Genomic DNA, 17,471 nt, shown 5'->3' with positions numbered 1-17,471 from the left:
GCGCTCAAGATTCCCAACCCACGTTCCTGGCGCCCAATCAGGGCGGCGAAAGCCAATTCCCAGCACCGCCCCGTGCCGCCTACACTGAGCTGGCGCTTTATGGCCGCTTAGCAACCGCCGGTGCAGGGGCGGAGCCTCCGGGAGGCGGAGCTTAAGTGCACACGCCGCGCGAAGCGCGACGCTCTGCAGCTTAGGGACGTCGCTTCTAGGCTTCGGAACTAAGCTTTCGCAGAATTTACTTAGTTGTACCGCTGTCACCTGCTCCCCGGCCCACTTGCGGTCGGAAGAATCCGGGCCCTATTCGGCCGCCGTAGCCGTCTCTCCGTAGTGGGCGGGGCCTATGCCGGGGTGACCCCTTCAGAGCCGCCGCTGCCAGCGACATGTTCAAGGTGAGAGCGTGGAGCCGGGTCACAACTGTCACCGCCCCTTCCCGGCCTCCAGGAGCCCTTCCCGCGCTCTCATGGGCATCTGCGGGGACCAGGCCCTTCTCACCCCGAGGCTTTTTCTCGCTTTCGGGCCGGTTTCGTCTTGGTTCCGCGGTTTATTCACCTGTCCGCTTGGAGCCAGCGGCTGCCGGGCGGAGGCGTGAGACTCCGGGGTGGGTGGGTGGGGCCACTTGGGTCGTACTCTATTGAATGAAACACTTTGGAAAATTAAAGTACTCCCCCAAAATATCCACCTTTTCCCCGCTGGTGCCCTCTTGGGTTTGTGGGTAGAGTGAGGCCATCTCGGGGCAGTGCGGGGGTTCGGTTTTGGTTGCTTGGCAGGGTCAGGTTTCAGAACGTAGTGGTGTGAACGGGGGAGGGCCGTCCTGAGAAGCTGCTGCGGAATGTGGGGGTTGCTGGCATAGGCGTGGCTGGGTGAGGGGTGAAGCTGGAGCTTTGCTGTCTTACTTAGTGAACATTAGTATGGACAAGTCGACTTGTTTGTTTACATTTTGTGAATCCATGTCCTTTGAAAGAAATCGACTTATACAGTGAAGACTTTGTTTGAAAGTCTGCTTTTTTATGTAGATTCTACTAAAAAAAGTAAATAGTAGTTTCTATCATGAAAAACAAATGAAGCTATCAGAAATAGTCTGCAAGAAGCATAGCACCAATAAAATAGTGCTACTGAAATTTCAAAAATACTACTCAAGTTTTCTTGAGCTCTTACAATGAGTTTTGGGCACATTAATAAAGGCTATAGAATCAAAACATAGATTTTGCCTTCCAGTCCTGGCATTGCCACTTTCTAGCTGTTTGACCTTGGGCAAGTCACTTAACTTCTTTGTACCTGTATTCCTATTGGTGAAATTGGGGGAATAGCATCTACTTCATAGGGTTGTTGTAAGGAATGAAGAAGTTAGTATGTGTAAAGCACTTGGAAGGGGCTCTGGCACATAGAAATACCATCTAAGCATTTACTTTCATTTTATTTTAAGGCAGCTCACAGTTTTTATTTCATTTTGTTTTTTATTTGAGAGGGAGAGAGGAAGGGAGAGAAACATCCATCGATTTGTTGTTCCACTTAGTTGTACATTCATTGGTTGAGTCTTGTATGTGCCCTGACCAGGGATCAAACCTGCAACCTTGGCGTATGGGGAGACACTAACACTCTAACCAGCTGAGCTATCTGGCCAGGGCACAGCTCAGTTTAGTCAGGATGACAGATCCCATAAGCAGATTACATTCATTTGATTAAATTGTGTTGAACACCTATTACGTACGTGCTAGAAGCTCAGCTCAGTGTTAGGGTTGCATCGGCAAGAGGTGCGCTGTGATCAGTTTACATGGGTAGCAACAATGTACTGTGGAGTAAAAAGGGGAGCAGGATCCTGCCTAACCAGGAGTTCTTAACTTGTGGTCCTCAGCCCCTAAAAGTGTCTGGGTGGAATCCAGGGAGTCCCTGGTCGCTGACAGAAAAAGAATCTTTATATTCATCAATCTCCAACTGAAATTTAGCAATTTCTTCATTTATGAGTGTAGGTAACTGTCTCAGTTATCTATTGCGGGAGAATGAACCCCTACAAGCCAGGGCCTTAAAACAACAGTGATTTATTTTCACCATCTGTGGGTTGGCTGGGCAGTTCTGGCATCCCCCAGCAGCTGAATTCAGCTGGTGGCTACACTACAAGGTGGTCTTACTCCCATGTCTGGGGGCTTGGTACCCCTCAATGTGCCGAACGTGGGCTTCCTCGAATGGTTACTGGATTCCAAGAGGGCAAGTCCCAATATGCAAACTTATCTGCTTGCATCACATTTGCTGATGTCAAGGCAAGTCACATGGACAACCCCAGTGTCAATGTGATGAGAAACTCCATCATAAGATCATGGATATGAGAAGGTGTGGTCCCTGGGAGCCATTAATTTAATCAGCGACTACAGCAACAAATCACAACAGCAGTACCTGTCACCAGTAGAAGTCCAAAACCAATGCAAGTGACAGACATTTTCACATCACATTACAGTTGCAGATGTCATTTATGCTCACTACTTTAGAATTACAGTAGTTACAGGACTCACTGTTAGATCTTTTTATTTAATGGGCTAGTAAAGAAGCACATATTACTACATCAGATTTTGGGTTTAAAAATATTTTTATAACTATTACAATTTAATTGGCATTTTATTTAATTATAAATACTACTTGGAAAGGGGTCCATAGGGCTCAGCAGACTGCCAAAGAAGTCCACGGCACAGCCTGACCTGTGGTGCTGCAGTGGATAAAGCGTCAACCTGGAACATTGAAGTCACTGGTTCGAAACCCTGGGCTTGCCTGGTCAAGGCATGTATGGGAGTTGATGCTTCCTGCACCTCCTCCCTTCTCTCCTCTTTAAAATTAATAATAATAATAAAAAGGTCTTTTAAGAAGTCCACGGCACAAAAAGGCAAGAATTCCTGGGAACTTCAGGAGAGGCTTCACAGAGGAGACATTTAAATTCAGTTTTGAGAGTCAAGTAGGAGCTCCTGAGGGGGTGAGCTGAGGACCATCAGCACTGGCACTCCATCGAGGGATGTGCTAGTGACTCAGTTCTGTGGTGTCAAGGGAAAGATATAGTGAGCTGACATGATTCAAACTTGTAGTTGGAGCCTGACCTGTGGTGGCGCAGTGGATAAAGCGTCAACCTGGAACGCTGAGGTCGCTGCTTCGAAACCCTGGGCTTGCCTGGTCAAGGCACATATGGGAGTTGACGCTTCCTGCTCCTCTCCCTTCTCTCTCTCTCTCTCTCTCTCTCTCTCTCTCTCTCTCTCTCTAAAATAAAGTCTTAAAAAAAGTTTAAAGATACAAAAGGATAAACATTAAAGAAAAACAAACCACTTGTAGTTGGAGGAGAAAAGATGCAAGAAACCAAGAGAACACCAAAGTACAAGGAGTAGGCAGAGGAAGAGGGGAGGCCAGAGATGTTCAAGGAGCAACTTTTGAGAAGTAGAAGCACACACAAAAAATGATATTTAGAAAATTAAGGGAGGAAAGTTTCAAGGACAGGCTATGTTAGGATGCTTTCAGCTGGGAAAACCCAGTTGCATAAATAGTAAGGAAAATTATCTCACAAAGACCAGAGGAAGGGTGGACTCCTGTGGGTCAACAATGTCATCAAGGACCCAGTCTCTTCTTGGCTTCCAACAGTGAGATTTGGTTCCCCTGTAGTTGCAAGATGACTGCATATACCACATGCTCCCCATTCACTAGGTCAAGAGAAATGGGAGGGGGAAGAGAGGACAAAACTCCCAAGCTTGGATTATTGGATTATTCTCTTTCTCCAGTCTGATTGGACCAATTTAGGTCAGGTGTCTGCCCCTGACCCTTCAGCGATCACAAGAGGAATGTCATGCTCTGATTGGTTTAGATACAGGGTCATCTCTGGATATGGTCACTTTGCCTTAACCAGATGGGAGAGAAATGAATTCGTGTACACAGTGGGGGAATGGAGACTGGACGTGCAACCAGCAATGCCCATTACAGAAAGATGAGTTAGATGAGTTTGGCGATGTGTTTGTGGGTTGGGCAACTTGGAAAGTGTTCATGATATATGTAGGTTTACTAATGGAAGTGGAAGCTAAGTCAATATGGTTGGTGACTAAGAGAAGTGTAAATGTGCACAGTGATTGAGAAGCTTGATTGTCAAGGGAAGGAGGTAAAATATGCTCACTAGAAGGACATGTTGGGTCAAGATTCTAGAGTTGTTTTGTGGTTGTTGCAGTATTCAAGATTTGGCAATGTTTATGGCCTAGGGAGGAATGTGAGGAGAGCTTTTACAAGAGAGAATTCCTCAGCTTTAAAAGGCGGAGAGATATTCCCTCCCTCCTGTGAGATGGACGAGAAGGATGGGAGTGATTGTAGACCAGTGGTTCTCATCTGGATGGTACCACCACCTTTGAGTACTTGGGTTCTTCAGATCTTTAATTTAGTTGTGTTGAGCATTTATATGCTGAAATATAATTCTTAAAGATCTTTCCCTTGTTACCATCAAATCAGTCTAGTGGTCTCTTTTGTTTGGACTTATGTGTGTAAGTGGATGATGAATTTTATTTAAAGATAGGAAAAGAGTTACTTTAAAAATATTAGTTATCAAATGGTAGTGTTAGGCCTAGTCGCTGAGAGCCAGTGCTTTGCAAACTGTAACGTGCATGTGACTCTTCTTAAAATGCAGCTTCTGATTTGGTAGATCTGGGATGAGGCCTCAGATTCTCCACTTTTAACAAGCTCCTGGCTTATATCGATGCTGCTGGTCTCCCATCACACTTTGAATAGCAAGAATTGAGGCAAATTGGTGGATGAATGGTTTCTTGTATTTTCAAGGTGAGTGAGTTTATTAGTGTGGCGGGATGTGAAAGGGGCAATGACCAAGGAGCAAAAAAGATAAGTGAGAGGCTTTGAGGGTTCTGCTGAGAGCTGCTAGGGCAGGTCTTGTAATTGCAGCCCCGGACTGGGGACAGCAAATAGTAGGATTGTTCTGGTTTTGGGAGTTACCAGCTTGGGTCACCTGGGACTGGAGGACAAAGGAGTTGATAGTATAGGCGTTGGTGGAAAAAGTACAGTGTGACTGGATATGTGCATACACAATTAAAATATTTGAACTGTAACTATTGTTTTGATTAAGCTATTCATCTTCAGGTCAGCAGGGGGCACTGTTGGATTAAAAAACTCAGTAAGTTAGATCCTCCTTCTGAAGCATAAAGGTTGCTGGTTCGATCCCTGCTCAAGGCACATGCAGGACCAGGTTGATACTCCTGTCTCTCTCTCCATTCCTCTCTCTTTAGCCTGACCTGTGGTGGCACAGTCGATAAAGCATCAACCTGGAATGCTGCGGTCGCCAGTTTGACACCTTGGGCTTGCCCTGTCAAGGCACATACTAGAAGCTACTACTGGGAGTTGATGCTTCCCGTTCCTCCCCCTCATTTCTTTCTCTCCTCTCTCTAAAATCAATAAATAAAATCTTTAGCCCTGGCAAGACAGCTTGGTTGGTTAGAGCATCATCCTGGTACACAAAGGTTTCCAGTTCGATTCCTGATCAGGGCACTTAAAAAAAGAAAGACAAAACACATTTGAAAGGCTACCCAGTATTTGCCTTTTTTTGTAGGAAGTAGCTTTTTGGAGTGATGCTTCAGGAAGCTTGAATATCGACTACATACACCCAGTTCCCGGGTTCACATTACTAGATTCCACTCATTACACAAATGTTTATCATGGTCCAGCTATGGGTTGGGCACCGTTCTGCTCCCTTGTGGGTACAAATGAAGAGACCTAGTTATTACCTAGGAGAGAGTCCCCAAATTTGGCCACACATCAGAATTAGTCAAGGAACAAATAGTTTCCAGAGCCCTGGCCACAGATCAGATTTAGTTTATAAGCGAGGTCCAGGAACCTCTAGTTTTGAAAAACACACACACAAAACCCCCCGGATGACCGTGAAACTTGCATTTCAGGAGCTCACAGTGCTGTTAGCGCAAACATAAACAGCCCATTCCAGTGCAGTGGGGTAAATGCTCTGATGTAGAAAGTGTTGGGGAAATTCAGAGCAGCGGGTCTCAACCTTGACTGCACACTAGAACCCCCGGGGCTTTATCAGTCCCGGTGCCTGGGCTGGACCCAGAACAATGCCAGCAGAATCTCCAGGGTTGGCATCTAGGCATCTAGGTTTTAGAGCTTGCAACCAACTTTCAGAACCACTGACCTAGAGGAGGGAGTGCCAGCAGGTGGCATTAGGAGACTTTGTAGAGGAGGCCATGCTTGTGCTGACCTTTGAAGCTGGACAGACAAGGTTGGAAGGGCCTCCAAGTAGAGCAGAAAAGGGCACACAAGGGCACAGAATTTAGTGCAATGTGGAGACCTTGGGCCTCACTGTGTTACCGTGGGGAAGATACCCAGGTTCTCTGTCGCTGGGTCCCTATCTATAAAACAAGGGTGAGACTAGCACCAGCCTCATTGTTGTGTATACTAACTGAACTCAGACACGAAGCTTAGCACAGTGCTCGGTGTAAAGTGAGTCTCAATAAATGATCTGTCAGTAGCTCTTCCTTGGCCTCTCGTAGGAGGCTGCTACAGTAGTGTTATGGTGGTGCACATTCTGGGGGCTTTCCGAAGATATTTATTCAAACCTTGGTAGTTGACTGGATGTGGCAGAGGAGGGAGAAGGAGAAGTCAAGGATGCCGTTCAAGCTTTCGGCTTGGAAAATCCAGTGCCTGTTAGAACCACTCATTGAAATGGGAAAGGGTTCTTCGAAGAAGGCCAGGTTTGGTTTGGGCGGAGATGACAATTTGATTTGGAAGAGGTAGGGCTTGTTGAAATATCTGTGGACATTAAGAGGTGACCTTCAGTTGACAAGGAGCCCAAGGCCGTGGAGTTTTCACGTGAGAGATGTGGGCAGGAGATGAAGAATCTTCAGATGCACGAGGGTGGGAAGGTAACCTAGTGAACGCTGGTCTGCATCAGTTCCTTCCCTAAGGACAGCTGTGACTTGTTCTGGGAGCTCACTGCTCAGAGGAGCCGACTGTATCTTTGGCTGTAGGGCTTTATTACCTCACATGTTCTTTGTAGCTGTTTGGTCTTTATGTAATATGCCTTTATTGCCTATCTTACTTTCTGTAATTAATTTTCTTACCATGAATAATATGTTACTAGTACAAACCGAGGGGAGAATTACACTGCTAAATGGAAAAGGGAAGTCATGTGTAAACTAGAAAAGAAATACTGTAACTTTATTTTAATTGAATATTATTTGAGTGTTATTTTTCTTCCCTTACAATTTAAGCATCTCTAAGGGAATCCTCCATGAGGAATTCGTGTGAATACCTTTTCACTCACATAAATACATATTTATGTGCAGAATTAACTGGCTGTGTTTCCTTTCTCAGCCGTGAATGATGTTGGATGGTTGATCATGAAGAAGAGGAAACTGCCCTTACTGCTGGGCTTGGCCAGAGAGCACAGGCTCAGCTTTTAGCTGTAGTGGTTCTGGTTTCTGACTGAGGGGCCTGAATGAGGTTTCCTTCTAAAAAACAATTTTAAGACTTTATTTATTCATTTGAGAGAGAGAGAGAGAGAGAAGGGGTGGAAGAGGAGCAGGAAGCATCAACTCCCATATATGCCTTGACCAGGCAAGCTCAGGATTTCGAACCGGCGACCTCAGTGATCCAGGTCGATGCTTTATCCACTGCACCACCACAGGTCAGGCTGAATGAGGTTTCTTTATCTCTCAGAATCCCTTTATCAAGGGTACTGTGGGGACACTAATATGCCCCTCCATAATATGCACAGGATATTTGGGAGATTCAAATGAGATAATGTTTGTGAAAAGCACAGTAAACTACAAAGCACAATATGAATGTCAAGTGTTTTCAATTCCTTCTGCAGTACTTCTGTCCACTGAAGTGATCTGGAGTTTCCAGTTAGCACTGTGGACTCGGGACTATAAAATGTAGACCAGGCCCTACCCGATTGCTCAGTCTGTTGCAGGGGTCCCCAAACTATGGTTCGCGGGCCACATGCGGCCCCCTGAGGCCATTTATCCGCACTTCCGGAAGGGGCACCTCTTTCATTGGTGGTCAGTGAGAGGAGCACATTGACCATCTCATTAGCCAAAAGCCGGCCCATAGTTCCCATTGAAATACTGGTCAGTTTGTTGATTTACATTTACTTGTTCTTTATTTTAAATATTGTATTTGTTCCCGTTTTGTTTTTTTTACTTTAAAATAAGATATGTGCAACGTGCATAGGGATTTGTTCATAGTTTTTTTTATAGTCCAGCCCTCCAACGGTCTGAGGGACAGTGAACTGGCCCCTGTGTAAAAAGTTTGGGGACCCCTGGTTTAGAGTGTAGCCTCGAAACGCAAAGGTTATGGGTTTGATCCCCGGTCAGGGTACATCAGGGAAGCAATCAATGAATGCAAAACTAGGTAGAATGCAAATAAATGCCTCTCTTTTCTCTCTCCCCCTTCCTCTCTCTAAAGTCAATCAATCAATACTATTTTTTTTTAAATGTAGATCAGCCCTGGCCAGAGAGCTCGGTTGGGCGGACTGTTGTTCCAAAGTGCAGAGGTTGCCGGTTCAATCCCTGGTCGGGGCACATACAGGAACAGATGTTCCTGTCTCTCTCTCTCTCTTCCTTCCTCCCTCTAAAATCAATGAAATAAACATTTTTTAAACATCAAAAGTAGATCAGACATGGATAAATTCACTTCTCATGTGAAACTGAATTGTGCTTAAGCCACTGTAACACTCTTCCATCTACTTCTAACACGCCATCGTCTTTCATGTGCAGCTAACACTGGCAGAAGAGAAGGAAGCAGTAAATGAATTAAATATACCTTGAGGGAATGAGGGGCAGAGACAAAATGGAGAACAGCAGATAACGTGCTAGCCATTTTTGATAAATGAATTTATTACCCCATGGGGCCTATGCATATTTGTAGACTTTTATGATATAAAAGTTTAATTTCTAATCTGTATGGATGTGTGCTCCACACCCGCGTCCTTTCTAGACTAAACTGAAACTTCTTAGAGGCTAGGAAATGAATTTTGATGTTTATTTGTATGGTACATTTAAAATTACTGCAAGTAATTAGATATATAACAAATCTCTAAAAGGAAGAAATCTTTATAGCAAACATACATACCTATTTCAAATATTTGAGAGTTGAGTTATTTATAATATGACAGGAAGCCACCAAAAGATTTTTTAAATGAAGGGATTAAAAGAGTTTGTACAGTTGATTTTTCTGCAATAATGCTTACATGGAATTTTAGTGTTAGTGCATATAACATGAAACCGTGTACATATTTGCAGGGAAAAGAAATCTCAGTCTAAAGATATATTTTTGAACTTAGAGGTTATTTGTTTTTTACTTTTGCTGAGTTTTTCTTAATTGCGTAACCTCATGTTAGTTTTGTTAGAAAGCTTGAACCATGCCAGTTTCTTAATATAGTGGATTTTAAAACTCATGTTCATTGTATATTAAAACTTGTAGAAACAAGAACAACGGTTGTAGAGTTTTCAATATCCTGAGAGCCTGTAACTTTGAATAGTAAGCTGTGTCTGCATGATAATAGCGTTATAGATAGTACAGCTGTATTTTTTAAAATTGATTTTAGAAAGAGAAAGAGAAACACTGATTTGTTGTTCCAGTTATTTATGCATTTGTTGGTTGATTTTTGTATATGCCCTGATCAGGCATTGAACCCACAACCTTGGCGTGTAGGAGCAACTCTCTAACCAACTGAGCTACCCAGCCAGGCACTTTAAATATATATATATATACATATATATATATATATATATATATTTTTTTTTTTTTTTTTTTTTTTTTTGTATTTTTCTGGAGTTGGAAACGGGGAGGCAGTCAGACAGACTCCTGCATGCGCCCGACCGGGATCCACCCGGCATGCCCACCAGGGGGCGATGCTCTGCCCATCTGGGGCGTCGCTCTGTTGCAACCAGAGCCATTCTAGCGCCTGAGGCAGAGACCACAGAGCCATCCTCAGCGCCTGGGCAAACTTTGCTCCAATGGAGCCTTGGCTGCAGGAGGGGAAGAGAGAGACAGAGAGGAAGGAGAGGGGGAGGGGTGGAGAAGCAGATGGGTGCTTCTCCTGTGTGCCCTGGCTGGGAATCGAACCCGGGACTCCAGCACGCCAGGCCGACACTCTACTACTGAGCCAACCGGCCAGGGCCAAAGGCACTTTAAATATAATCACTGTTTGCCTGCTTCTTTCTAATTTTTTGAAGCAATACAGTATTTTGGGGTGTTTTTTTCAAACTGTAAGAGAAAGTTTATTTAGAAAGTCACAGAAGTAGACATGAGTGGTAGAAGAATGGACTCAGGAAACAAGTTACAAAGGCAAAAGAAGGGGTACTTGGAGCATAGGAGAGACAAAGGTAAAAACAGCGCCTGGGGGTGAGGGAGAGAAAGAGCACAGCATGCTCCCAGGACGGATACCTGACAATGCAGTGTGTTTTATTCGGAGCGCACACTGGCTCCAACAGAAGGATGTCTTTAGTTGGGTAAGATTGAGGAGCCTTCTGTGGAAGCTAGGGACAGATTCACAAGTGCATGTTCATTGCTTTAGATGGGGGGTACCCAGTGTTCTCTTTCTTTTCAGATATGTCTATTCATTCCTTTGGTTTTTTTAAATGGGATATATGAAAATAGTAATGCCACATTTTTCTCTTTTTCCCCATCTCACAAATGTCAGTCTTTTTGAAAGAGCAGCCTGTTTTTCTTTATGCTTGTTGAAATGAATCTTCTCTTGAGTTATAGAGGGGCTGATTCATGTGTCGCATTATGCCATGGCTTCAATTAGTGAGTAATAAGCACCAAGTGATAGGAGGACTTTAACAAGTTTACTGAATCCTCTGATGATGGCTTACCCCACTTGGCTAATACTGATTCTGAACCTTTTCATGAAGTCACATCATTTGAGAACACTTAAAAGTTGTTGTGTATAGCCTGACCAGGCAGCGGTGCTGTGGCTGGAGCATCAACCTGGAACGCTGAGGACCCAGGTTTGAACCCCGGAGGTTACCAGCTTGGGCGCGGGCTTGCTATCCTGAGTGCCGGGTCTCGGGCCTGAGTGTGGAATCATGGGCATGGTCCCATGGTCGCTGGCTTGAGCCCAAGGTCGCTGGCTTAGCTGGAGCCCCTTTCCCCCCATCAGGACACTATGAGAAGCAATCAGTGAACAACTAAAAAGTGCCACAACTACAAGTTGATGCTTCTCATCTCTCTCCTTTCCTGTCTGTCTCTGCCTCTCTAAAAAAAAAAATTGTATGTAGTCCAAATACTGACTATCCTCGTTTTTGTTACTCATTTTTGCAGAAAGTTTCATTATGAATCCAGATTATCATAGCTGACTTGAGCTTTGCACATGATTTCTTTTTCAAAAGAAATTTTCTGTTTTCTTTTCCTTAAAGACGAACGAGCCCGTGACTAACAGATGAGGTGGAAGACAGTTGTCGTCAGTGAACGTGGCATTCACTGTGCACACAGTGGTCTATTAGGAAACGAAAGTTATTAGGAAATGTTCTGTGTCTGTGTGCACAGCGATCTATTAGGAAGTAAAGCCTAGATAGACTTCACTTTTGGCAGAAGAGCCCTTCCTCTTAGAAAATGTAGATTGTTTTTTAGTTGCTTGAAAATACAGAAACATTTGAAAGACGTGTCTTGAAGTAGATGTTCCCCTGTGACTTTGTTTCCTACCTGTGTTCCCTTAACCCAGGAAAGAATGAATGGATTTTGGGATGGCATTCCGAGAAAGAGAGGAAAAAATGAAAAAATATATATATACTGTACATATATTGTAGATTTGGGTAAGCAGTGGTAAATTTCTGACTGAATGAGGAAGTTCAAAATATTTGAAACATGGTAAATTACATGTCCTCTGTGTTCCAAGTCTGTGAAACTAGAACAGCCCAACCAGATGACTCCAAACCTGCCCAAAGAAACAATTATCTCACTTTTTGGCCCTGAGATTTCTTTCCTGTTTATCAGACAAATTTATTACTTTTTTTGGTGAATTTAACAAAATCTGATAATTGTTTTTAATGAGTAAAAAATGAAACAATTACAGATGAAACATCCTTTTTTTGCTTTGCTGACCTAATTTTGTGGTGAATTCTGCTCTCCGAAGATAAAATAGAAGTTGGCTTTCTGTGAGAAAAAGATAAATGTTAATCTTAAAGACAGCCTCATTTTTTTTCTTTAGTCATCTCTTTAGGCCACAGTGTGTTTATAGTGGATGAGGAAGAACTAGAAAATATCAGCTACTCCAGCATAGAATTGAAAGTTGGTCATAAAATAGTTCTGTGTTTGTCATAGTTGGAAGACAGTTTTTATTCAAAGTGATTTGAGAAAGAGAGGAAGGGAGAGAGAGAGAAGCAATGACCTTTCTGTATGTGCTCTGACCAGGGATTGAACTATTGTAACAACCTTTGCAATATTGCCATGATGTGCTAACCAACTGAGCTATCCATCCAGGCAACACTTTTTCTTTTTGTTGCTTAAAGTCTGAACTCTTAAAATTCTGGCTGCGTAAGCCCTTCACTATGAAACAGATTGAAGTGATTGTGGTTTGTATGGTTATTGAAATGTAAGTGCTCCCAAATGTATACATTCAAATGAGTGCCCATCAAAGCAGTCGTTTTGAGAGGACATATTTAATTATTCTATCAATATATTTCTTCCGAACACACTGTCACTGATCAATATAATTATTCCAAAAATATCATCACTGATTAAAACATTTTCCCCATTGTATGCTTTGTGGCAAATTCTTTAGAATATCCTCATGAGCCAGCCATTTTTGTTTTTTACATATTATAACACAAACCAACATTCATTGTAAAAACTTCAGGAAATACAGATAATACTAGAAAAACCCACCATCTGTAGATAACTACTGTTAACATCTTTTCAGACCCATTTCTAGGCATACATAAGTACCCTCAGTTTGACGTTTGAAAAAACCTCACTGGCCCTGGCCGGTTGGCTCAGTGGTAGAGCGTTGGCCTGGCGTGCAGAAGTCCCGGGTTCGATTCCCGGCCAGGGCATACAGGAGAAGTGCCCATCTGCTTCTCCACCCCTCCCCCTCTCATTCCTCTCTGTCTCTCTCTTCCCCTCCATTGGAGCAAAGATGGCCCGGGCGCTGGGGATGGCTCCTTGGCCTCTGCCTCAGGCGCTAGAGTGGCTCTGGTTGCAACAGAGCGACGCTCCGGAGGGGCAGAGCATCGCCCCCTGGTGGGCAGAGCGTTGCTCCCTGGTGGGCGTGCCAGGTGGATCCCGGTTGGGTGCATGCGGAAGTCTGTCTGACTGTCTCTCCCTGTTTCCAGCTTCAGAAAAAAAAAAGAAAAAGAAAAAAACCTCACAAATCCCCCCTTTTAAACAAATACCATTGTATAATCTGCTTTCTCATTTTTATTTCAAATCTATTGAGACTGATTTTTTATATAAAAATTTGATCTGAAGGCATTTAGAAATGGAAGCCATGTGATTACTTATTAAAAGTAAATTTCTTTTACTAATTTGTTATATAAATAGTTGCAATAAATTCTGACTCAGTATACTACTTTGGCCTGACCAGTAGTGGTGCAGTGGATAGAGTTTTGGACGGGGATGCGGAGGACCCAGATTTGAAACCATGAGGTTGCCAGTTTGAGCACGGGCTTACCAGCTTGAGTGCGGGGTTACTGGCTTGAGTGCGGGATCATATAGACATGACCCCATGGTCGCTGGCTTGAGCCCAAAGGTCACTGGCTTGAGCCCAAGGTTGCTGGCTTGAGCAAGGGGTCACTCACTGTGCTGGAGCCCCCGGTCAAGGCACATATGAGAAAGCAATGAATGAACAATGAAGGAGCCGCAATAAAGAATTGATGCTGCTCATCTCTCTCCCTTCCTGTCTGTCCCTATCTTTCCCTCTCTCTGACTTTCTCTCTGTCTCTGTCAGAAAAAAAAAAGATTACTACTTTGGCCTGACCTGTGGTGGGGCAGTGGATAGAGCATCAGCCTGGGACACTGAGAACCCCGATTTGAAACCCCGAGGTCACCGACTTGAGTGTGGGATCATTGACATGATCCCATGGTTGCTGGCTTGAAGCTTAAGGTCGCTGGCTTGAGCCCAAGGTTACTGGATTGAGCAAGGAGTCACTGGCTTGGCTGAAACACCCCAGTCAAGGCATGTATGAGAAGCAATTAATGGACAACTAAGGTGCTGCAACTAGAAGTTGTTGTTTCTCATCTCCCTCCCTCCCTCCCTTCATTCCTTCCTCCCTCCCCCTCCCCCCCCCTCCCTCCCTCCCTCCCTCCCTCCCTCCCTTCCTTCCTTTTTTTTCCTTTCATCAGTTTGTTGTCTCACTTATGTATGCATTCATTGGTTGATTCCTGTGTGTGCCCTGACCAGGGATTGAACCTGCAGCCTTGGTGTATCAGCACAGTGCTCTAACCAGCTGAGAACCCAGCCAGGGTGACACCACATTTTCTTTACCCGTTCATCTTTCCATGGACACGGGCTGCTTTCACTTTTGGGCTATTGTAAGTAACGTTACTATGACCATGGATGTGCAAATATATCCTCAAGATCCTGCTTTCAGTTCTTTTGGATAGATACCCAGAAGTGGAATTGCTGGGTCATACAGTAATTCTATTTTTAACTTTTTGAGAGATCTCCATACTGCTTTCCATAGTGGCTGCACCATTTTACAATTCCACCAACAGTGTACAGGTTCCAGTTTCTTTATATACTTGCCAACACTTGTTATTTTCTGATTTTTTGATAGTGAGCATCCTAAGGGGTGTGAGGTGACAAAATACCTACTGAAAAATTGTAGAAGTAATACTGAATGACTTTTCCTTGAAAAAAGTCAAAACAATATAATCAGGGTACTTATAAGGCTTCCATTGTCCACTCACTTCTCACCCCCTTCTCAGAAATCCTCTGTTACCAGTTTGGTGTGTGGCCCTCCGGATTAGAAAGGACTGTTATATAAAGGGTGGGTACTGTACTGAATGCTCCTTTGGGAGTGAGGGAATATTCTTTTGGTGAATCAAGAATATGGCCTGACCAGGTGGTGGCGCAGTGGATAGAGCGGCGGACTGGGATGCGGAAGACCCAGGTTCGAGACCCCGAGGTCGCCAGATTGAGCGCGGGCTCATCTGGTTTGAGCAAAAGCCCACCAGCTTGAACCCAAGGTCACTGGCCCCAGCAAGGGGTTACTTGGTCTGCTGAAGGCCCACGGTCAAGGCACATATGAGAAAGCAATCAATGAATAACTAAGGTGTTGCAACGCGCAACGAAAAACTAATGATGCTTCTCATCTCTCTCTGTTCCTGTCTGTCTGTCCCTGGCTATCCCTCTCTTTGACTCACTATCTCTGTAAAAAATAAATAAGATTAAAAAAAAAAAAAGAATATGGACTCGTTTTGCCCTGGCCAGGTGGCTCAGTGGAGAGAGCATTGTCCCAGTTTGCCGAAATCGCTGGTTTGATCCCGGGTCAGGGCACATATGAGAAGCAAGCAGTAAGTGCACAATTAAATAGAACAACTAAGTGGAACAATGAGTTCATGCCTCTTTCTCTTTCTCTCTCTCTCTTCCTCTTCCTCTTTCCCTCCCCCCCTCAAATCAATGGAAAAATTAAAAAAAAAATAATATGGACTCATTTAGTATTACAACACATTACTAGGGACAGCAGTGTAGCCTGATTTGTTGATTGTTGAAATCATTTTGTTTTACCCTAGATTCTTTCACATAGTTTTGTTTTGTTTTATGTTCATTTTTTAGAACAAGAATAACCTCAAATGTATTGTCAGTTTTCATGGACTTTTTAAAATTAATTTTAATGGGGTGACATTTATCAATCAGGGTACATATGTTCAGAGAAAACATCTCCAGGTTATTTTGACATTTGATTATGTTGCATACCTATCACCCAAAGTTAAATTGTCTTCCGTCACCTTCTATCTGGTTTTCTTTGTGCCCCTCCCCTCCCCCACCCCCTCCCTCTCTTCCCCCCAACCTCCACTTTCTTGTTCATAGACTTTTAAATTTTATTTATTTATTTATTTGAGAGAGAGAGAGAGAAGGGAGAGAGATAAGAAGCATCAACTTGTAGTTGTGTTACTTTTAGTTGTTGATTGATTGCTTCTCATACGTGCCTTGACTGGAGTGCTCAAGCCAAACCAGCGACCTTGGGCTTCAAGCCAGCGACCTTGGGCTTCAAGCCAGTGACCATGGGATCATGTCGATGATCTGACGTCCAAGCTGATGACCCCGTGCTCAAGCTGGTGAGCCTGCGCTTAAGCCGGAGGAGCCCTTGCTCAAGCCAGTGACCTTGGGGTTTTGAACCTGGGTTCTCAGTGGCCCAGGTGGTTGCTCTATCCACTGCGCGTCCACCAGTACGACAACACTGAGTCTTAATAGCAATGAAATGTTGGGTGACTTTGCTAAAGAAAAAGGGGGAGGGCTGAGGGAGGGTGGCAGGCAGGCAGACATAAACTTTCTGATTGCTTATTGTGCCTTTTCTCTGCACTTGTCTCCCAGAATTCCTAATTGTGGTACATTATTCCTCTTTCTGTGTTACCTGTGTCCCCTGTCTGTTAGTGCACTTATCATAGGTGGTGTAATTGTTTGTTTACCCACTTTATTAGATTGTGGAGGCAGCGACCAAATCTTATTGTTTTTGAAGTCTTTTAATTATTTCATTAAAGAGTTGCTTTGATGTTGTCCTTTGACTGTGTGGCTTACAGAGCCTTTAAATGAGATAGGGAATCTCAGAGAAGAACAGATTTTGGAGAAAGAAAATTCATTCTGAAGTAGTAATTGAAAATCCTGGTGAAGATGTCCATGGGGAGTTAGACATACACTCCTGAGGCTTTGGGAGAGGCCCCAGCCGGGAATACTGATTTGGACATCAGTGACATAGGTTTGGAGTTAAAGACCTAGATCTAAATGAAATTGCTCTGAAGTGAGAAAGGGAGAGGGCTTCAGGAGAGGGGTAGGACTTATCAACCTTGAAGACATGGGCAGAGGAAGAGAAGGCCCAAAAGGAGAGCGAAAGAGCACCCTGCAGAGCTTGTAACATGGGGCTAGAGGGGAATCTGGAAACAGGAAAGCGGGTTTGAAGGTAGTAGAAGGGTCACCAGCCTCAGGATGCAGCCAAGGTGCCAGATGGCCACTGGAGTTGGGTAACTGGGAGGCCTCGGAAAGAGAGTTCTGGGTACACTGAGTAGTGAAAAGAAGAGGACTCAAGGACAGGAAACAAGCAGTCTGTCTTTCTAACTTGGTGTTGAAATATACATACGGAAAAGCACACAGATCACAAGTGAACTTTTACCAACTGGCCATACTAGTGCATCTAGTATTCTGGACGCCCTTGTCAACGTAAGAAACATCCAAACCTTAAATAAATCAGTAAGAAATATTTTCAAAAAGAAACGTCCAAACCTGTAGAGATCTTTTATGAGTTTATTTGAGCCAAACTCATGACAGTTGCCAGAAAGTAAAA

General features: G+C 43.9%; 1 protein-coding gene across 2 annotated transcripts in view; it reads left to right on the top strand.

Moving 5' to 3' along the window:
* Positions 1 to 141: 141 nt before the first annotated feature.
* The window catches only part of APOO (apolipoprotein O), a 67,085-nt gene continuing 49,755 nt past the window's right edge, over positions 142 to 17,471 (top strand). The window contains exon 1 of one of the 2 annotated variants that reach the window (XM_066356304.1): positions 142 to 389. In XM_066356304.1, the coding sequence (XP_066212401.1) occupies positions 381 to 389 (9 nt within the window). In that variant the 5' untranslated portion in view covers positions 142 to 380. The remainder of the gene's footprint in view (positions 390 to 17,471) is intronic. The other variant, XM_066356303.1, reaches the window with a different exon arrangement.

The sequence above is a fragment of the Saccopteryx leptura genome, chromosome X (genome assembly GCF_036850995.1).
Source record: "Saccopteryx leptura isolate mSacLep1 chromosome X, mSacLep1_pri_phased_curated, whole genome shotgun sequence".
Lineage (NCBI taxonomy): Eukaryota > Metazoa > Chordata > Mammalia > Chiroptera > Emballonuridae > Saccopteryx > Saccopteryx leptura.
This window is presented reverse-complemented; position numbering and strand designations above follow the sequence as displayed.